At 41.7% G+C, this 22,688-nt stretch overlaps 1 protein-coding gene across 3 annotated transcripts in view; it reads left to right on the top strand.

Annotated features, from left to right (window-relative positions):
• Positions 1 to 2,250: 2,250 nt before the first annotated feature.
• LOC138638773 (serotriflin-like) overlaps positions 2,251 to 22,688 on the top strand; it is a 52,141-nt gene continuing 31,703 nt past the window's right edge. Inside the window, exons 1-2 of one of the 3 annotated variants that reach the window (XM_069728347.1) lie at positions 2,251 to 2,666; positions 15,404 to 15,471. In XM_069728347.1, coding sequence (XP_069584448.1) covers positions 15,412 to 15,471 — 60 coding nt within the window. In that variant the 5' untranslated portion in view covers positions 2,251 to 2,666; positions 15,404 to 15,411. Of the gene's footprint in view, positions 2,667 to 12,476; positions 12,585 to 15,403; positions 15,472 to 22,688 lie in introns of those variants that run through there. The other 2 variants (XM_069728345.1, XM_069728346.1) reach the window with 2 other exon arrangements.

The raw sequence follows: 22,688 nt of genomic DNA, 5'->3' as shown, positions 1-22,688 counted from the left end.
TTCCCCAGGTTTCCTCTCCATTGCTTCAATCTTAATGCTCTCGTTTAGTAGTTGTTGGAAACTACACTGCATTAGGCCTACAAATTGGGTATGGGGTGTAGAGAGACGGTGTGTTCCACTCCAAGGTGTTCCCCAGGTTTCCTCTCCATTGCTTCAATCTTAATGCTCTCGTTTAGTAGTTGTTGGAAACTACACTGCATTAGGCCTACAAATTGGGTATGGGGTGTAGAGAGACGGTGTGTTCCACTCCAAGGTGTTCCCCAGGTTTCCTCTCCATTGCTTCAATCTTAATGCTCTCATTTAGTAGTTGTTGGAAACTACACTGCATTAGGCCTACAAATTGGGTATGGGGTGTAGAGAGACGGTGTGTTCCACTCCAAGGTGTTCCCCAGGTTTCCTCTCCATTGCTTTAATCTTAATGCTCTCGTTTAGTAGTTGTTGGAAACTATACTGCATTAGGCCTACAAATTGCGTATGGGGTGTGGAGACGGTGTCTTCCACTCCAAGGTGTTCTCCAGGTTGCCTTTCCTGAGCTTCTATCTTCAGGCTCTTGTTAATTAGTGGTTTTATGGAACAACTGCATTTGGCGTACTAGTTGGTTTGGGGCCTACTAACAGTGTCTGCCGCTCCTTGCTGTTCTCCTGGTTTCCTGTCCTGAAATTCCATTTTCAGGCTCTCGTTAAGTAGTTGTTAATGTTAGACTGCATTTGGCCTACTAGTTGGGTTGGGGCCTACTATCGGTGTCTGCCACTCCTTGCTGTTCTCCTCCACTGAACAAAGCTGTGCCGCCTGTTTACTACGGTTGCCAATTTTGAACTGCATTTCGACTACTTACTGATTTGGGCCTACTCTCTGTGTCAGCCTCTCATTCCAGTTGTCCTCCACTGCAATGCCCCCTGGTTAGTCCTGTGTTACCAATTTTGAACTGCATTTAGCCAACTTTATTCTTTGGGCCTATATCTGTGTTTCCTCCTCATCCTGCCCATTGCCCAGCCAGTGATAGATGAGTCTGCTGGTACATTGACCCATAACGCAACATTCCCCTTGCACGCTACACTGCAAGATTGTGCCCCTGCTGAAAGTCAGGTTCCTCTTCCCGCATACCATACCACCTTACACGGGGACAAAGAGGAAGGTGCAGATGAAAGTGCAGGTTCCTTCATCAGGTGGGGGGAAGAATACTAGTTGGCGACGTCACTGGCACAGGGCCTCTCATAGTACGCAAAAGTGTTGCTGCCGGTGGGAGGCGCCCCCGCTGTACTTTGAGGGGCCCTGTGCCAGTGCCAATGCCAACAAGTGGGCCCCCCCTGCTTGCTCAGGATCACAGCACTTGCAAAGTTTAAATACTTACCTCTCCCTGCTCCACTGCCGTGACGTGGTCCAGATTTCCTGGGCCCACTAATTACTTGAACCAGCCCTACCCCCCACAACTTTAGCCAAATGACCCCCAATTTCAAATGCCTTCCAATTATTATAAGGTAAATTGCAATTGACAAGCTTCTGTAACAAGAATGGATGTTTTTGCCATTAAAATGGGCAGTGTAGGTGTTTTCCTGGCCTCCACTCACTGCCGATTATGCTCCCCCATTGACCTGCATTGGGTTTCGTGTTTCGGTCGATACCCGACTTTTCGCGATAATCGGCCGATTCCACTCGACTCGACTTCTAAGATAGTCGGGTTTCGCGAAACACGGCTCGACTCTAAAAAGGTCAAGGTCGCTCAACCCTAGTATCAACCACTGAGGACTTTCAATTCTAAATATTTTTCTATCCACTGGCTAACACGCTATCAAGATATATATATCTTTCCTGTATCTATCTAATATAAGAGTTTTACTTCTTGTATTGAACAACTGAAATAAATTAACTTTGTGATGATATTCTAATTTTGTGAGATTAGACTCCCCTTATTCAATCACTGGCCACACCAGTGACCCAACTTGGCCAGACTACTACTTGCTCAGTTTAGTCAATGACATGGTTAGTGAATTAGTGAGTAAATTCCTAGGAAATTGGGGTGCTATAAATTAAATAATGAGACCAATATAGTTCCTTGCATCATTTTTTCAAAATTTGTAATTTCCCTTTAAGTTTTTTTTAGCATCCTATAATCTTCTTTAATCTTGTCAAACAAACCTATCTATCTCTTCTCTATCTCTACAAGTGTGCATTGTTTTATTCTTGGACACTGCTAATAGGAGATTCATGAGATGTTCCCTTCAGATAATCCTGTGCTCTGCACGGATCTGCGCTTCACATTTTGTGCGGCTCCTGTATGTTTGCTCTAATAAGTCTCGCTTGTTTAGTTTGGCTTACTAGTATTATATTGTGTCAGACACATCAATTGTAAGAAAACGAAGTCTGCAGACGAAGAAAAATCCAAGAATAGAAAACACCTTGAGAAAATAGTGTTTCATCTACGGTAACTCCGAAGGATTAGTGCTGCATGGGTATTAATATTTTGATATTTGCAAATTATCTTCAAAGGCTTGTATGAGGCGGTGATATTCCAGTATATGGACTACATCTGATACTGCATCTAAACCCTGTTCAAAGGAATAAAGCTAAACTGCAAAACTATACGTTCTCTGATACTGAATACCGGAATCTGCGAGACTTTTGTTACCGACAGCTGGACTAATCATCTGAAACCTCATCTATTTCAGGTATGTATTTGTGTCTTTTTCATGATATTGCCTATAACAATAGCATATCCAATTATTGCCAAATGGGCTAAATCTCCTCTTGCTAAATATATATTATAGAACCACGTGACCATATGGGGCTACCTAGGTCCTTTGGCCAGAATAGTACATTTTCTTTAAAAATGTGTAAGAAAGGGCTTGCTTGAGATTAATTTTTGCTGTTTTCTTTCTTTTTGGGGGTATCAAAGTAGAGTGACAAATGGGGTCAATGCCTTTATCATTGGAAGTTTCGGAGGATAATGTCTCCTATGGTTGAGACCATTAGTCGACATAAGGGAAAGATGTAGCTGAAAATTCCCCTGGGAAAAAAAAAAAGTTTGGAAATTAGAGGAAAGAAAGATAGCAGTGCCAAAAGTTGATGTTCAATCCTTCTTTAGCAATGGAATGGAACTGGAAGGGAGAAGATACAGATTAGATATTAGAAAAAAAACTTTTTTACAGTGAAGGTGATCAATGAGTGGAACAGGCTGCCACGAGAGGTGGTGAGTTCTCCTTCAATGGGAGTCTTCAAACAGAGACTGGACAGACATCTGTCGGAGATGGTTTAGTGAATCATGCATTGAGTAGGGGTTTGGACACGATGACCCTTGAAGTCCATCCCAACTCTAACATTCTTTGATTCCAAAAAAATACCCTCAGCTGTGTGATTCTAGCTCCCTTCCAATACAGAGCATGGTGTTGGTGAGTTGCGTAAAAAGTCTTTGATGTGAGTCAAAAGGGGCAATATTTTACCTTTTAGAGATATCCATCAATCTCTCACAGGTGACAATTTGCATAACCGTTTGTCCACGGATCATTACACAGCCTATAAGATGGTTTGTCTTCACAAGGAGAATCATTACTTCCCAAGACTCGCATCAAAGGCTTGCTATTCATTCAACTGGTAGTTTGCATTGACAAGGAGGCTCACATGACCTCAGATACACGCAGGCGGGTTTCCCCATAATGACTCACTTCGCATGGTACAGCACAATCAATGAGGAGGGGCTATCACAGCCTATTTAAAAGCCATTATACAGCCATTTTATGGTGAATCTGGATATTGAAGAAACATCACACCTCACAGTTTAGCTATAGAGATAGGGAGAGAAAGCCATGAAACACTAAATAAACTGTACAGGTAGAGCCTGATTGCATAGCATTGGAGAACTAGTTTATCTATATATCATAAGGTAATTTTGATTTTACTAAGGTTATGTTTGCATTGCGTAGCTTGAACATAGTTGGATACAGTCCTTGGAATCCTCAGAGTGCTATACACATCTTTTTCAGGGCATTTTGAGTACTTACAGTGGGTACGGAAAATATTCAGACCCCTTTAAATTGTTCACTCTTTGCTTCATTGCTGCCATTTGGTAAAGTCAAAAAAGTTCATTTTTTTCTCATTAATGTACACTCTGCACCCAACTTGTCTGAAAAAAAGAGAAATGTAGAAATGTTTGCATTATTATTAAAAGAGAAAAACTGAAATATCACAAGGTCATAAGTATTCAGACCTTTTGCTCAGACATGCTGTCCATTTCCTTGTGATCCTCCTTGAGGTGGTTCTACTCCTTCATTGGAGGCAAGCTGTGCTTAATTAAACTGATAGGACTTGATTTGGAAAGGCGCACACCTGTGTATATAAGACCTCACAACTCACAGTGCATGTCAGACCAAATGAGAATCATGAGGTCAAAGGAACTGGCCAAGGAGCTCAGAGACAGAATTGTCGCAAGGGACAGATCTGGCCAAGGTTACAAAACAATTTCTGCAGCATTCAAGGTTCCTACGAGCACAGTGGCCTCCATAATCCTTAAATGGAAGAAGTTTGGGACCACCAGAAGTCTTCCTAGACCTGGCCGTCCAGCCAAACCGAGCAATCGTGGGAGAAGAGTCTTGGTGAGAGAGGTAAAGAAGAACCCCAAGATCACTGTGGTTGAGCTGCAGAGATGCATGAGGGAGATGGGAGAAAGTTCTACAAAGTCAACTATAATTACAGCCCTCCACCAGTCGGGCCCTTAGGGCAGAGTGGCCCAACAGAAGCCTCTCCTCAGTGCAAGACATATGAAAGCCCGAATAGAGTTTGCTAAAAAAAAACACATGAAGGACTCTCAGACTATGAGAAATAAGATTCTCTGGTCTGATGAGATGAAGATAGACCTTTTTGGTGATAATTCTAAGCTGTATGTGTGGAGAGAACCAGGTATTGCTCATCATCTGCCCAATACAATCCCAACAGTGAAACATGGTGGTGACAGCATCATGCTATGGGAGTGAATTTTTCTGCTGCATGGACAGGACGACTGGTTGCCATTGAAGAAAACATGAATGTGGCCCAGTACAGAGATATACTTGATGAAAACCTCTTCAAGAGTGCTTTGAACCCCAGACTTGGCCGAAGGTTCACCTTCCAACAAGACAATGACCCTAAGCACACAGCTAAAATAACAAAGGAGTGGCTTCAGAACAACTCTGTGACCATTCTTGACTGGCCCAGCCAGAGCCCTGACCTAAACCCAACTGAGCATCTCTGGAGAGACCTGAAAATGGCTGTCCACCAACGTTCACCATCCAACCTGATGGAACTGGAGAGGATCTGCAAGGAAGAATGGCCGAGGATCCCCAAATTCAGGTGTGAAAAACTTGTTGCACCATTCCCAAGAAGACTCATGGCTGTACTAGCTCAAAAGGTGCTTCTATTCAATACTGAGCAAAGGGTCTGAATACTTATGACTAGGGTTGAGCGAAACGGGTCGGCCAGATTCAGAAGTGCTGACTTTTGGCAAATTCGGCTTTCATGAAACCCGACCCGACCCCTGTGTGGGGTCGGCCATGAGGTCGGCGATCTTCTGAATCTGGTATCGGAATTCTGATACCGATTCCCGATATGTTTAAGATATCGGGAATCGGTATCGGAATTCAGATTTAAGTGTAAAATAAAGAATAAAAATAAAAAATATTGCTATACTCACCTTCGGACGCGCCCTGGTTGTAACCGGGAGCCTTCCTTCCTAAGAATGAGCACCTGAAGGACCTTTCGATGACGTCGCGGCTTGTGATTGGTCGCGTGAGCGGTCACATGGGCGTCACGCGACCAATCACAAGCCGCGACGTCATCGAAAGGTCCTTCAAGTGCTGATTCTTAGGAAGGAAGGCTGCGAGTTACAACCAGGGCGCGTCCGAGGGTGAGTATAGCAATATTTTTTATTTTTATTCTTTATTTTACACATTAATATGGATCGCAGGGCCTGAAGGAGAGTTTCCTCTCCTTCAGACCCTGGGAACCATTAGAAACCCAATGCACTGCATTGGGTTTCGTGTTTCGGCCGACCCCGACCCCGACTTTTCTATAGGATCGACCGATTTCACTCGACCCGACTTTTGAAAAAGTCGGGTTTTGTGAAACCCGACCCGATCCTATAAAAACAAAAGTCGCTCAACCCTACTTATGACCATGTGATATTTCAGTTTTTCTTTTTTATTAAATTTTCAAAATTTCTACATTTCTGTTTATTTTTAAGTCAAAATGGGGTGCAGAGTGTACATTAATGAGAAAAAAAAGAACTTGTTAGAATTTACCAAATGGCTGCAATGAAACAAAGGGTGAAAAATGTAAAGTTGTCTGAATATTTTCCGTACCCACTGCTAATCGAATAGTGAAGAATCTTTTTTTTATAAATTTGGCAAATCTGGTTAATTCAAATTTGAAATGATTTGCTCAACTCTCACTAATATCTGATTAGAGGCAAAACCGTAAACCAACAGTCTCTTTCTCTTGGAAAACAGTCTAATTTGGTGTATATGTCATGAGATATAAAGTTAAAAAGAACCCGACAGCTGATATATGCCACCCGATACTCGGGCAGCCTGTATCAGGTACTGGCTTTATGATTTCAGCTATGCATATTTGCCTCTGTAACATTGCGTAGTTTCAGAGAAAAACATACTTTACAAGCTGCTGGGGACCAAACCACATGGGTGACTGATGACTACTCAGAAAGGCGGTTCACTGGTGGAATTTCCCTCCTCTCTGACAATGACTGGCAGATATCTCCATATACACACACAAAAACTTTCCCAGTACTCTCTTGTGTGATTGGCCCCGTCGACTAGTAAAGTATGTTATTCTCTGAAGTGTTGCAACGTTTCTGTTATATCTGTCAGAGGCACCAGACTGAAAATGGCTTCATCAGATAGACTTGGTACAAGTCACTCCATTTGGCATATTCCAAAGGAACCCTGGCCTCCATCCTTTAACCCCTGAACAGGGACCTTAAAACGATCATTTAGCAGAAAAACAAAATCCTGTAAAATTACTTTTTATTTGAACATCAATCACACTTATAAATATCACAATACAAAAATAGATTGACTTGTAAATGGGACCACTTCTTCTGATATCAATGTCAGTAACTATGGAAGTAGTCCCATACTGTTGCTGTAAAACTGTATCCAAGAAAATATCTAAAAACACTAGAAAGAGGGGTAAGGGGATGCAGATGGTGTCTAGGGGAGTGTGGGGAGAAACTCTCTCCTGTACTTTACCCTGCCTATGCCTTGGAGGCTGGCACTCTACAAGTTGACAGTGGTGCCCCCGTTTCTCGTCAACTCTCCCTATTTGCCTCTTAACCTTTCTAAACATATTAAAAAAAAATAATAATGCTCTATTGGGTGGATAAAACCTAGGGGATAGTGGTATCAATAATCTACTATATAATTGTCTAAGGGGTACTTCCGTCTGTCTGTCTGTCCTTCTGTAACGGTTATTCCTTCGCTGATTGGTCTCGGCAGCTGCCTGTCATGGCTGCCGCGACCAATCAGCGATGCGCACAGTCCAGAAGAAAATGGCTGATCCTTACTCCCAGCACTCACTGCCCAGCGCCCGCATACACCCCTCCAGTCTGCCCTCACACAGGGTTAATGGCAGCGGTAACTGACCACGGTGTAATGCAGTCCGTTACCGCTGCTATTAACCCTCTGTCACCAAGTTTTTTACTATTGACGCAGCCTATACAGCGCCAATAGTAAAAACATTGAATGTTAAAAATAATAAAAAAATAAAAAATTATTATATACTCACCTACGCCGCCTTTTCCGCTCCTCGCGATGCAACCAGCACGTTCCGGTCGCACGGATGGTTTGGCAGAAGGACCTGCCATGACGTCACGGTCATGTGACTGCGATGTCATCACAAGTCCTGTGCGCCTGCGCAAAAAGGACCTGCTGTGATGTCACGGTCATGTGACCGCGACGTCACGGCAGATCCTGCACGACAAGGACCTGCCGTGACATCACGGTCATGTGACCGTGACACGGTCACGTGACCGCGATGTCAGCACACCATGGGACCGGAAGATGCCGCCTGCACCCCACATAGGCGACAGTGCTACAACGCGCCTGCGGAAGGTGAGTATATGTTTATTTTTTATTTTTTTAACCTGTGTTATACATGGATGGGCAACATACTACATAGCTGGGCAATATACTACATGGGCTGTTGTGATCCGGTGACCTTGGAGCCGCATGAATAACTTTTTGGAGTAGGTGGTAACGGTACTGACCGCAAATCCTGATCTAACACCGCAACTAGAAGTAGCCGTGGGGTGTACCCAACAAACCCTAGACACCTCGTCACAGCCGGAGAACTAAATACCCCTATAGATGGAAATAGGAATACTATCTTGCCTCAGAGCAAAACCCCAAAGGATAGGCAGCCCCCCACGAATATTGACTGTGAGTAGGAGAGGAAAGACACACGTAGGCAGAAAACAGGATTTAGCAAAAGAGGCCACTCTAGCTAAAATAGGAAAGGATAGGACAGAGTTGTGTGCGGTCAGTATTAAAACCCTTCCAAAAATATCCACAGCAGATTATACAAAAATTCCTCCATCTAACTAAAGACGTGGAACGTATATCTGTAACTCCAGAGAATCCTACACACAGAGCAGAAATACAATCAAAAATCCAGCACACAGCATGTGTGCCATAGAAAAAAAACCAGACACTTATCTTTGCTGAATTGGCAGCTAAGCAGGAGAAACCAGACAGAGGTCCAACACCTCCCAAGAACTATTGACAACTGGAAAGGACTAATGAATCCTGCAAACCTAAATACCCCAGTCAGAATTGCAATCAGCAGAAACACCTGACAATGACTGCAGCCCCGGGACAACTGCATTACCACCTACAACCACCGGAGAGAGCCCAAAAGCAGAATTCACAACAATGGGCTACGTGGACATACATATTCTAGAATACCCGATGCGTTAGAATCGGGCAACCATCTAGTATAAGAATAAACTATGATCATTTAGGCCCAAACTGGCACCATTAGATAGTTGACATAGAATATCACAAAATGACTTGATATAAGAATATCAGCATTACAATGTCATATACATTAACAAGTCTATTCCATAAAGACTCATGTATACCAGGACCCTAAATCAGCAAGTAAGCCCCACTCAAATCACACAGTAGTTAACTCTATATCTCCCAGTCTGGATGGAACTAAACGCTCCAGAGGACACAAAACTAGAACTGCCTCCTTGCGTCACCTGCAACCAGAGCACAGGAACCCCTGGCGACAGATGCAGAGGAAGGAAGAGCAGGCACCAATATAAATGTCACAGTTTCAGAGTAAAAAATCATATGGTTGACATCCCAAGCAGCATGTATCAGCTGTCTCAGGTTCCCTTTATGGGTTTGTGCTTTGACTTATAGGTTGCTAGGGAAGCCTATAACAGCGCCATTTTCTCTGGAGGAGAACTATTTTGCAAATCCATGTAAGTAATACACCACAGATTTTCACACAAAAAAATGGATTTTATAATATGGACAATCCCTTTGGCGGAGCACAATTTGTTCAGATTTCAAGATCCCTAGTGATTGGCAGTGAAGATCCCAGCAATAAGTGTTCAGTTTTCCTACAACGCCACTACAGAGTAAATAAAACATTACATAGTTTTATTCAATTAAAGTAAGCAATGTTCTTTATGTTGGCTGATATGCAACAGATACAAACTTATTTGTGTGCAGGAGGAGTTTACACTTTTCTGACAATAGATGGCGATGTTGTTACTGTTATATGCTTAGTTGAATGTAATGCATACACCTGTTGTACTTTTGCTTCACTTTCTCTCTAGTAAAAGGTCCTTCAGACTTTCTGTTATGCTGTATTAAGAAGCTGATGCATGTACCTCATGTTCTGTGAAGATAAAAGTTGAATTACCATATAATCTACTCTCACAAGTTTCTTCTGTGACCAAACTATAAAACACTTTATAGCCATTATCTGCTCTGGCTAAGGGTAGGGTAAGGTAACAACTGTTTTCTCCACAGCCGAGAAAAACGGTCTAAGCTCTAAGGTCAGACTTTGATCAGAGTCTGATCAAACTGGCATTAAATATCATCCTAGTGCAGTCCAATTTTTTTCACTTAGAACAAAGTTGGACATGTCTCAAAATTTTTCTGCAGGACACTCGGACATGTGCGCAGCCCTAAATAATTCCATAGATAGAAGGTGGGTGAATCCAAACAGTAAAGCGGTCACTGATGTGACTGCTCCCCAAATCATCTGGATCGTCGTGGGACACCATGAAATATCTTCATGTTGGATAGGTGAGGGATATAGCTGTTCATTATTTTTCTTCTTTTCCAGGGGACTCGGGCATTGTTGAATTAGGTGTAAAGGTGAGTATTATGGTTGTTTATTATTTTATGCTTTTTAAAGGTGACATTGGCTTCAATGGATTAAGCGTAAGGTGAGTATAACTCTACTTTTTTTTATTTCAAATAAAGGAAATGTGCCATTATTTCAATTAAGAGACTTTGTTCTAGCTGTGTTTTTTTTTACAATATAACTATTGGGTCAGTAAAGGGGGCATTTTATAGATGCCTCTCCATTACTAACCCCCGGCTTGATGTCAGCTGCCAATACAAAGCTGACATCAACCCCACAACTATAACCTCACTTGCTACCGTATCAGGGAAAGTAAGGAGAGTGAGGCTAAGCACCAGAATTGTCAAATCTTTTTGGTGCGCCATTTCTGGGGCAGCTGAGAGCTGCTATTTTTAGCCTGGGAGGAGGGTCAATTTCCCTTCCTCCCTGGCTATTAATATGAGTCTACAGCTGTCTGTTTAGCCTTTGCTGGTTTGAAATTATGGCAGGATCCTACGTCATTTCTTTTTCTGGGATCCCCCATAAAATAATAATTAAAGGCAAACCACAAAGCTGTGAGATGATATTAATAGACTGGGAACCTTTAGGGATATTGCCCTTCTTTGCAGAATAATAACATAGGCCCTCAGCAGCTGGCTTTCCCTCTTCTGCTTATGAAAATTATGGAGAACCCATATGTGGTTTTTTTTTTTCAATTCTTTAAAAATGCATTACCAAGAACAGTAAGTTCACATTACAGCAATTGTTTCTCTTGCTTTGCAAGTGCCAGTGCTTTACTGATGAACACCTTCAAGTACGGCACTCCGGCATTCAACAATTCGGCACTGGAGCTATTGTGAGACCCGGTGGCTGGAACTTAGGTAACACCTATCCATTACTAAATTGTTGGCTTGTTGTCAGCAGTCATAAAACAGCTGACAACAACCTCACTACCATTATTCTACTTGCCACCGCACCAGGGCAAGTGGGAAGAGCCAGGCAGGCAAAGTAGCAGAATTGGCACATCTATTACTTGCGCCTTTTCTTCGGTGACTGTGGGCTGCAATTTCTAGGCTGTGGGCGCCAATTTTCATGGCCCCTTACCAGTCTGAGAATACCAGACCACTGCAATCTACTTTAACTTGGCTGGTTGTCAAAATGAGGAGGATGTCATGCCGATTTTTTACCTTATTTTTTAAATTATTAACAAAAAATGTTGCGGGACCCCTCTAGTCTTGATAACCAGCCATGATAAAGCTGACAGCTGAGGGTTGCGGCTCGCAGCTGTCAGATTTGCCTGCGCTGGTTAGCAAAAGTAGAAGAGACCCAACATCATTTTTTTTACATTTATATATTTTTAGTGTACAAGTGCTGGCTGATGAACTCAACCAAAAGTGATGCCTGTTATCACTGTTATCAGCGACAGCCGGCATAGGCTGATGGGAGTAGTACTCTCTCATCAGCCGACGTTTGTGACCGTAAGTAACCTTATTATTGCCGGTCATAGCTGCTAGCTGAACTGAACTTTTTTAAATGTTCTGCGGAACACGTTGGACCCGAACATTCCTGGGTTCACCCCTGACTAATCATAGGCAGGAGTGCTATCTGTGAAAACCACTGATAGCTGCCGTATGAGAAAAACAGTCATGTAGAAAAGTCCAGGAGAGAACCCTCCTCAATTGAACCAGAATAACGTACAATATTTACGGTAATACATTTTTTTAACGAGAACATAATTCATTTAATCTTTTACCCCAGGCTAACTTGAGGATTGTCCTTTACCAACTTTAGTCTCAGAGTATTACTTCCCATAATCAGATTATATAGCATTGTTTATTTTTTGGCCCAATGCATGGCTTGATGCCCAGATGCGGCCGGGCTGTTTGTACAAGAACATACTTGTTTTTTTTTCTCTTCCTTTATTTCTATTATTGTTACCATAAACAAAGTGTCTCAGAACGGAGTAAGAGTTTCTTCTATGGACAATCAACAATAAGGAAGTTTTAATGTCATTATCGTGCGATCTTATTGGCATATTTGCAGAACACTTGTGTAACCTCTGTCATTATTGTCTCGTGGCTTTTTAATATGTAAATTGCTTCATCCGTTTGTGACAAATCGCAGGAAGTATTTAGTACATCAGCCTTATAAATAAAGCATCAGAGCCAGTGACCTCACATTTCACTCATCACCAAAATCAAGGACACAAGGTGCGTAGATTCTCCTTCTATAACCAGGTGAGAGGTGGGGGAGCACCGAATGCTGAGGATTCAGTGCTACAGTCTTATATTTGCTCACATTTGTTATGTTTTTATATTGTAATTACACAATTTTTTACTTTATTTATTTTTCTTTAAATATGTATTTTGTGGTTATGTTACATTTTTCAGTGTCCAACGGAGAAAATATTTTTTTTTTTTGTCTAAGCATGAATATTTTCAAAAGAACAAATACAGGTATTCTCCCTGGTCCATCATCTCCACGGATCTTAACGAGCAAAATCTGTGCAGTGCGGATGTCAGCAAGATTGCTAAAGCCTGATATTGGCTGCAGCAGGCAAGTGACTAGAAATTCAACATCCGATGACGCGATTCTCTAGACTCCTTTTGCTGTCCAGTTGAACATTATTTCACCAGGTGGCGCAGACCTCTATGATAACCTATGTTGGATCCATGGGGATGGCAAAGTTGAATTTGTTATTTTGCAAACATTCATGCCTAGAAAAATTTTTTTTTTATTGTGTTGGACAACCCTTTTTACGGACTTGTAAATAATGTAAAAATTGTAAGCTTGTAATAACTATTAAAAAGGTATTACCCGCTTTCAGAAATTCCTTTTAACTAGAAGGGTCTACTGAAATTAATCTGATTATAGGATATACTGATTCTAAGAGCAAGTGTTTAATTCTCCTGCAGCTCCTCCACAGGTGGAGTAAGGTACTACACTGTACACATAAAGACAATTATTGTGTTTGGGTCTTCCCGAGCAAGACATGTCCTTCATAGCTGTATATAACCAATATAACCAGAATACAACATAAAAAAGCCAGAAATTGAGGTCTGCAAATTTACATGGTGAAAGTAATTACATTTTTTGGGGGAAAGTTAAAATTTTGGGTTTTAAAAAACAATAAATAAATTGTAATACTATGACAGAAATCCCATTATCTTGTACGATATGAGGGAATTCTGAGACAACAGAGGGGTCCAGTGTTCAAGGTCTATTAGGGAAGAGTAAAGAGCGGAAACAAGAAGTGTCTCTTTCTGGAAGATGTGTCATGTTATGCATCATACACACATTGTCTCTCTTTGAAAGACCTGTTCTGTCCTGAATCATACATACATTGTCTCCCTCTGGAGGACCTGTCCTGTCCTGCATCATATATACATTGTCTCTCTCTGGATTACCTGTCCTGTTCAGTATCATACATAAATTGTCTCTCTCTGGATTACCTATCCTGCTGCATACATACATTGCCTCTCTCTGGAGGACCTGGTCTATCCTATATTATACATACATTTTCTCTCTCTGGAAGAGTGGACCTGTCCTGCATCATACATACATTGTTTCACTCTAGAGGACCTGTCCTGTCTTGTATCATATATACATTGTCACTCTCTGGAGGACCTGTCATGTCCTGCATCATACATACATTATCTCTCTCTGGAGAACCTGTCCTGTCTTGTATCATATATACATTGTCACTCTCTGGAGGACCTGTCCTGTCCTGCTTCATACATACATTGTCTCTCTCAGAAGGACCTGTCATGTCCTGCATCATACATACGTTATCTCTCTCTGGAGAACCTGTCCTGTCTTGTATCATACATACATTGTCTCTCTCGGGAGGACTTGTCATGTCCTGCACCATACATACATTATCTCTCTCTGGAGAACCTGTCCTGTCTTGTATCATACATACATTGTTACTCTCTGGAGGACCTGTCCTGTCCTGCTTCATACATACATTGTGTCTCTCTGGTGGACCTCTATTGTCCTGCATCTTACATACCTTGTCTGTCTCTAGAGTAAAGGACATGTCCTGCTTCATACACACATTGTTACTTTCTGAAGGACCTGTCCTGTAATACATCATAAGTACATTGTTTATCTCTGGAGGACGTGTCCTTTCCTGTATCATACACACATCACCTCTTTCTGGAGGACCTGTCATGTCCTAAATCATACACACATTGTCTCTCTCTGGAGGAGAGGACCTGTGCTACTTCATACATACATTATCTCTCTGTAGAACCTTCATCTCTCTGGAGGACCTGTCATGTCCTGCATCGTACATACATTGTCTCTCTCTGGAGGAAAGGATACATTGTTTCTTCCTTGAGGATCTGTATTGTCCTACATCATACACACATCATCTCTTTCTAGAGGACCTGTCATGTCCTGAATTATACATACATTGTCTCTCAGGAGGACCTGTCCTGTCCTGTCCTGCATCATACATACAGCATCTCTCTCTGGAGGACCTGTCCTGTCATGCATCATACATACAGTACATTGTCTCTCTGGAGGACCTGTCCTATATCATTCATACATCATCTTTCTCTGGAGGACCTGCCTTGTCCTGCTACACACATACATTGTCTCTCTCTGGAGGAACTGTCCTGTCCTGCATCATACATACATCATCTTTCTTTAGAGGACCTGTTCTGTCCTGCTTCATACATACATCTTCTCTCTCTGGAGGACCTGTCCTGTCCTGCATCATTCATACATCGTCTCTCACTGGAGGACCTGTCCTGTCCTGCATCATACATACATCATCTATCTTTAGAGGACCTGTTCTGTCCTGCTTCATACATACATCTTCTCTCTCTGGAGGACCTATCCTGTCCTGCATCATACATACATCGTCTCTCTCTGGAAGACCTGTCCTGTCTCATACATACATCGTCTCTCTCTGGAGGACATGTCGTCCATCACACATACATCACACTGATTTAAATTGGCACAGTCTAATACTTTGTTTCACCTGTTGATGGGTTGCATTACCTCATGCAAATAAATGATATGTAACAAAATAAAATGTCTGTTTCAGGAAGAAAAATGGGGATTTTTACCCTTTGCTTTTCAACCCTGCTCGGGGCCCTTGTGGTCCAGATTCAGGTATGTGCACCTTACTAAACATATTTGTAGGAATATGTTTACATATATTATATTTAAAGAAAAACTTCACCCTGCAATCTGGATTAGCAGTAAATAGCTGTCTGATGAGGCTGAAGTATTTGCTTAAAAATGTATATAATTCATGTTACTGTTGATTTCAAAAATTTTCTGCAATATGTGTATTATATTTGACAGCATTTTCTTTGACATACAGTGCAGACCTTCTCATTTAAAGATTTTTCTGTGTTTTCATGACTATGAAAATTGTACATTCACACTGAAGGCATCAAAACTATGAAATAACACATGTGGCATTATATACTTAACAAATAAGTGTGAAACAACTGAAAATATGTCTTATATTCTAGGTTCTTCAAAGTAGCCACCTTTTGCTTTGATGACTGCTTTGCACACTCTTGGCATTCTCTTGATAAGCTTCAAGAGGTAGTCACCGGGAATGGTTTTCACTTCAAAGGTGTGCCCTGTCAGGTTTAATAAGTGGGATTTCTTGCCTTATCAATGGGGTTGGGACCATCAGTTGTGTTGTGCAGAAGTCTGGTTGATATACAGCTGATAGTCCTACTGAATAGACTGCTCAAATTTGTATTATGGCAAGAAAAAAGCAGCTAAGTAAAGAAAAACGAGTGGCTATCATTACTTTAAGAAATGAAGGTCAGTCAGTCTGAAAAATTGGGAAAACTTTGAAAGTGTCCCCAAGCGCAGTGCCAAAAACCATCAAGTGCTACAAAGAAACTGGCTCACATGAGAACCGCCCCAGGAAAGGAAGACCAAGAGTCACCTCTGCTTCTGAGGATAAGTTTATCCGAGTCACCAGCCTCAGAAATCACAGGTTAACAGCAGCTCAGATTAGAGACCAGGTCAATGCCACACAGAGTTCTAGCAGCAGACACATCTCTACAACAACTGTTAAGAGGAGACTTTGTGCAGCAGGCCCTCATGGTAAAATAGCTGCTAGGAAACCACTGCTAAGGACAGGCAACAAGCAGAAGAGACTTGTTTGAACTAAAGAACACAAGTAATGGACATTAGGCCAATGGAAATCTGTGCTTTAGTCTGATGAGGTCAAATTTGAGATCTTTGGTTCCAACCACCGTGTCTTTGTGCGACGCAGAAAAGGTGAACGGATGGACTCCACATGCCTGGTTCCCACCGTGAAGCATGGAGGAGGAGGTGTGATGGTGTGGGGGTGCTTTGCTGGTGACACTGTTGGGAAATTATTCAAAATTGAAGGCATACTGAACCAGCATGGCTACCACAGCATCTTGCAGCGGCATGCTATTCCATCCAGTTTGCGTTTAGTTGGACCATCATTTATTTTTCAACAGGACAATGACCCCAAACACACCTCCAGGTTGTGTAAGGGCTATTTGACCAAGAACGAGAGTGATGGGGTGCTACGCCAGATGACCTGGCCTCCAGTCACCAGACCTGAACCCAATTGAGATGGTTTGGGGTGAGCTGGACCGCAGAGTGAAGGCAAAAGGGCCAACAAGTGCTAAGCATCTCTGGGAACTCCTTCAAGATTGTTAGAAAACCATTCCCGGTGACTACCTCTGGAAGCTCATCAAGATAATGCCAAGAGTGTGCAAAGCAGTCATCAAAGCAAAAGGTGGCTACTTTGAATAACCAAGAATATAAGACATATTTTCAGTTGTTTCACACTTTTTGGTTAAGTATATAATTCCACATGTGTTAATTCATAGTTTTGATGCCTTCAGTGTGAATGTACAATTTTCATAGTCATGAAAATACAGAAAAATCTTTAAATGAGAATGTGTGTCCAAACTTTTGGTCTGTACTGTATATACTGTTGCATATTCTGTTAATGATAATTAATTAAAGTAGACAAAAATATACACAGATGACCACAACAAAATGAAGAGTTGAGATGAAGCTCTCGACAAGTGGGGCATAGGGTGGATTTGCTTTTCCGCCCCGGTTACTACTTCCATTCTGCAAGCAGCACATCTAAAAACCGCTGATTGGCGCAAATTGTCTGACTTCCCTTCATCCCCCAATGACCTATCATGAAATATCAACATACTGGACAACCTCATCACAAGGGAAGCAGCTGATTAGGAGCTCCTTATAGGAAAAAAGATAGCTGTTAAAATTTTTGCTGCCGGTGGAAAGCTGTGAGTTTCCCTAGAGCCTTGTGCCATTGGGCAACTGATTGCCAAAATAGTTCACTCTTGGTGTCATCAAGGACAAATGAAGTAAGAAGAATAAGTGAATGTTGACACACTGCTTTTCTGCAATGTTTTCTCAACACCAAACTCTAGAGTGGTGGCAGAAAAAAAAATGCTCTGTACAATACACACAATTTTGTTGCGTTTTTGCAGCATTTTTACTTGCATTCTTTTCCTAATAATCTGAATGGATAAGAAAAGCAGTAAAAATGCTGAAGAATTGTCATTTACTGTGAATTAAAAAAAACCTCAGAGCGTACATGAGATTTTTTGATATTTCATTTGCTTTGCTGGTACTGTAAAATGCATCATTTTTGCTGCTGCTGATGTTTTATTCTGCTACAAAAATGTTGCATTTCACAGTTTATACACATTTCACACACACCAAAAAATGCTGCAAAAAATGCCAGGTGTGAACATACCCTAAAGAAACAAGGTTATAAGGATGTAATTTTAAATAGCATCATCAATATTATGGCCGGAACAGAGATAGTATCTCTCTGCGAGGTTAGTTCTTCTTTGGCCAACTGCCAAAAGAACCAGGAATCGTTTTTGTTCTTGTTTTCACTCTTCTTTGATGCAGAGTTTGCAGAGATTGTAAGAAGATGATGCCTAATAACACGTTAGTTCAATCCTCGTAATTTTAGAATTCAGCCCTGTAATGTGGCTTTCCTAGAAGAGAGAAGATAATTATAGGATGAGAAAGTCAACTCAACCCCTAGAAGATCTCAAACAAGAATCATGCCAAGAACTTCTCTTGGTTGGATTCTTGATGTTGGGACTTCATCATCTTATACTCTTGACTAGGGTTGAGCGAAACGGGTCGTTCATTTTCAAAAGTCGCCGACTTTTGGCAAAGTCGGGTTTCATGAAACCCGATCCAACCCCTGTGCGGGGTCGGCCATGCGGTACGCGACTTTCGCGCCAAAGTCGCGTTTCAATGACGCGAAAAGCGCCATTTCTCAGCCAATGAAGGTAAACGCAGAGTGTGGGCAGCGTGATGACATAGGTCCTGGTCCCCACCATCTTAGAGAAGGGCATTGCAGTGATTGGCTTGCTGTCCGCGGCGTCACAGGGGCTATAAAGGGGTGTTCCCGCCGACCGCCATCTTACTGCTGCTGATCTGAGCTTAGGGAGAGGTTGCTGCCGCTTCGTCAGAATCAGGGATAGCGTTAGGCAGGGTCCATTAACCACCAAACCGCTTGTGCTGTAGCGATTTGCACTGCCCAACACCACCTTCGGTGTGCAGGGACAGTGGAAGCTACATTTTTTTTTTTTCCTCAGCGCTGTAGCTCATTGGGCTGCCCTAGAAGGCTCCCTGATAGCTGCATTGCTGTGTGTACGCCGCTGTGCAAACCAACTGCTTTTTTCAAAGCACAAATCCTCTTGTTCCTTCCTTTCTGCACAGCTATCTTTTTGGTTTGTACACACTTTTTATTTAATTTGTGCATCAGTTCACTCCTTATTGCTGCCTGCCATACCTGGCTGAGATTACTGCAGGGAGATAGTAATTGAAGGACACTCCCTGTTTTTTTTTTTGTTTTTTTTTGTGGGAGATTAAGATTGGCATTTCTGCTAGAGTGCCATCCCTGTCTGTGTCATCTCTCACTCAGTGGGCCATAGAAAGCCTATTTATTTTTTTGCTTGATTTGGGTTCTAAAATCTACCTGAAAAAATCACTACATCAATCAGTGGGAGAAAAATATTGGCCTCAGGGCTTGTGTGCCACTCCTGACTCCTGTGTGTGCCATCTCTCACTCAGTGGGCCATAGAAAGCCTATTTATTTTTTTGCTTGATTTGGGTTCCAAAATCTACCTGAAAAAATCACAACATCAATCAGTGGGAGAAAAATATTGGCCTCAGGGCTTGTGTGCCACTCCTGACTCCTGTGTGTGCCATCTCTCACTCAGTGGGCCATAGAAAGCCTATTAATTTTTTTGCTTGATTTGGGTTCTAAATTCTACCTGAAAAAATCAATAAATCAATCAGTGGGAGATTAATATTGGCCTTTGGGCTTGTGTGCCAGTCCTAAGCGTGCCATCTCTCTCTCTCAGATAGTGGGCCATAGAAAGCCTATTTATTATTTTTTTTATTGGGTTTATAAATTTTCCCTGGAAAAAAAAAAAAAAAGTGGGAGATTAATATTGGCCTCTGGGCTTGTGTGCCAGTCCTGAGCGTGCCATCTCTCTCACAAATAGTGGGCCATAGAAAGCCTATTTATTTTTTTGGTTGATTTGGGTTCTAAATTCTACCTGAAAAAATCAATAAATCAATCAGTGGGAGATAAATATTGGCCTCTGGGCTTGTGTGCCACTCCTGACTCCTGTGTGCGTCCTCTCTCACTCAGTGGGCCCTACAAAGCCTATTTTTTTTTATTTGTTTTCTAAATTCTCCCTGAAACAATCATTTTATTTTATTTTGTTTCTAAATTCTTCCTGAAAAATTCATTTTTTTTTTATTTTTTTTTTCTAAAGTCTCCCTGAAAAAAAAAAAAAAATCAAATCAGTGGGAGATTAATATTGCCCTTTCTGCTGGTGTGCCAGTCTTGACTCCTGGGTGTGCCATCTCTCTCTCTCTCTCCAATTGTGGGCCATAGAAAGCCTATTTTTTTTTTTGCTTGATTTGGGTTCCAAAATGTACCTGAAAAAATCACTAAATCAATCAGTGGGAGATAAATATTGGCCTCTGGGCTTGTGTGCCACTCCTGACTCCTGTGTGCGTCCTCTCTCACTCAGTGGGCCCTAGAAAGCCTATTTTTTGTTTTATTTGTTTTCTAAATTCTCCCTGAAAAAATCATTTTATTTTATTTGGTTTCTAAATTATTCCTGAAAAAATCATTTTTTTTGTATTTTTTTTTCTAAAGTCTCCCTGAAAAAAAAGAAAAAAAATCAAATCAGTGGGAGATTAATATTGCCCTTTCTGCTTGTGTGCCAGTCTCGACTCCTGGGTGTGCCATCTCTCTCTCTCCAATTGTGGGCCATAGAAAGCCTATTAATTTTTTTGCTTGATTTGGGTTCCAAAATCTACCTGAAAAAATCACTAAATCAATCAGTGGGAGATAAATATTGGCCTCTGGGCTTGTGTGCCACTCCTGACTCCTGTGTGCGTCCTCTCTCACTCAGTGGGCCATAGAAAGCCTATTTTTTTTTATTTGTTTTCTAAATTCTCCCTGAAACAATCATTTCATTTTATTTGGTTTCTAAATTCTTCCTGAAAAATTCATTTTTTTGTATTTTTTTTTCTAAAGTCTCCCTGAAAAAAAAAAAAAATCAAATCAGTGGGAGATTAATATTGCCCTTTCTGCTTGTGTGCCAGTCTTGACTCCTGGGTGTGCCATCTCTCTCTCTCTCTCCAATTGTGGGCCATAGAAAGCCTATTTATTTTTTTGCTTGATTTGGGTTCCAAAATCTACCTGAAAAAATCACTAAACCAATCAGTGGGAGATAAATATTGGCCTCTGGGCTTGTGTGCCACTCCTCACTCCTGTGTGCGTCATCTCTCACTCAGTGGGCCCTAGAAAGCCTATTTTTTGTTTTATTTGTTTTCTAAATTCTCCCTGAAAAAATCATTTTATTTTATTTGGTTTCTAAATTATTCCTGAAAAAATCATTTTTTTGCATTTTTTTTTTCTAAAGTCTCCCTGAAAAAAAAAAAAAATCAAATCAGTGGGAGATTAATATTGCCCTTTCTGCTTGTGTGCCAGTCTTGACTCCTGGGTGTGCCATCTCTCTCTCTCTCTCCAATTGTGGGCCATAGAAAGCCTATTTATTTTTTTGCTTGATTTGGGTTCCAAAATCTACCTGAAAAAATCACTAAATCAATCAGTGGGAGATAAATATTGGCCTCTGGGCTTGTGTGCCACTCCTGACTCCTGTGTGCGTCCTCTCTCACTCAGTGGGCCATAGAAAGCCTATTTTTTTTTTATTTGTTTTCTAAATTCTCCCTGAAACAATCATTTCATTTTATTTGGTTTATAAATTCTTCCTTAAAAAATCATTTTTTTTTATTATTTTTTTTTTTCTAAAGTCTCCCTTTAAAAAAAAAAAAAAAAAATCAGTGGGAGATTAATATTTACATTTGCGCTTCAGTGACAGTCCTGCGTGTGTGGCATCTCTCTCATTTGTTGCCACCAACAACAGAGTGTGTAACATTGTGCCTGATTTTCGTTGTGGTCTCACCCACCTGTAAAGGGGTAGCTAAATCATACTGAAGTTATAGCTCACCGTGTAAGTTGTGTGACAGCAACAAATACCGTTAGTTTGGTAACGTTTTTAAAACAATGAGGAAGTCTGGTGGAAGAGGTTGTGGCCGGGGGCGTTCATTGTCAGCTGGTAATGAGGGTAGTGGTAGTGGTGGAGCATCAGGTGGTCGTGGGAAAAAAAATATTGCTCCTAAGTCTGGAGCTGTGGAGCCAGGTTCGTCGTCTGGCTACACAAGGCCTCGAACGCTCCCTTTTCTGGGAGTAGGAAAACCGCTTTTAAAGCCGGAGCAGCAAGAGCAAGTTTTGGCTTATCTTGCTGACTCAGCCTCTAGCTCTTTTGCCTCCTCTCGTGAAACTGGTAAAAGTAAAAGCAGCGCGTCGTTAGTGGATGTTCACGGTCAGGGACAAGTCGCTTCCTTGTCCTCTTCAGCAAAAACAACAACAGAGAAGAATGCAGCAGGTGACACAACGGGTTACTCCATGGAGCTCTTTACACATACCGTCCCTGGCTTAGAAAGTGAAGCAGTTAACAGTCCATGCCCATTACAAGTTGTATCTGACATGGAGTGCACTGATGCACAGCCACAGCCAGACTACTATGCTGGTCCTTTGACTCAGACCACAACATTGCCCTCGCAGGGTGCTGATCAAGAATCAGACCCTGATGAGACTATGTTGCCCCATCACGAACGCTATACCACCGACCGACACGGTGACACAGACGAAGTTGCACACGAGCTACAAGAAGAGGTAATAGATGACCCAGTTCTTGACCCCGATTGGCAGCCATTGGGGGAACAGGGTG

Source organism: Ranitomeya imitator, chromosome 5, assembly GCF_032444005.1.
Source record: "Ranitomeya imitator isolate aRanImi1 chromosome 5, aRanImi1.pri, whole genome shotgun sequence".
NCBI classification, from domain to species: domain Eukaryota; kingdom Metazoa; phylum Chordata; class Amphibia; order Anura; family Dendrobatidae; genus Ranitomeya; species Ranitomeya imitator.
The sequence above is the reverse complement of the archived record's forward strand: the minus strand, read 5'-3'. Positions and strand labels throughout refer to the sequence as shown.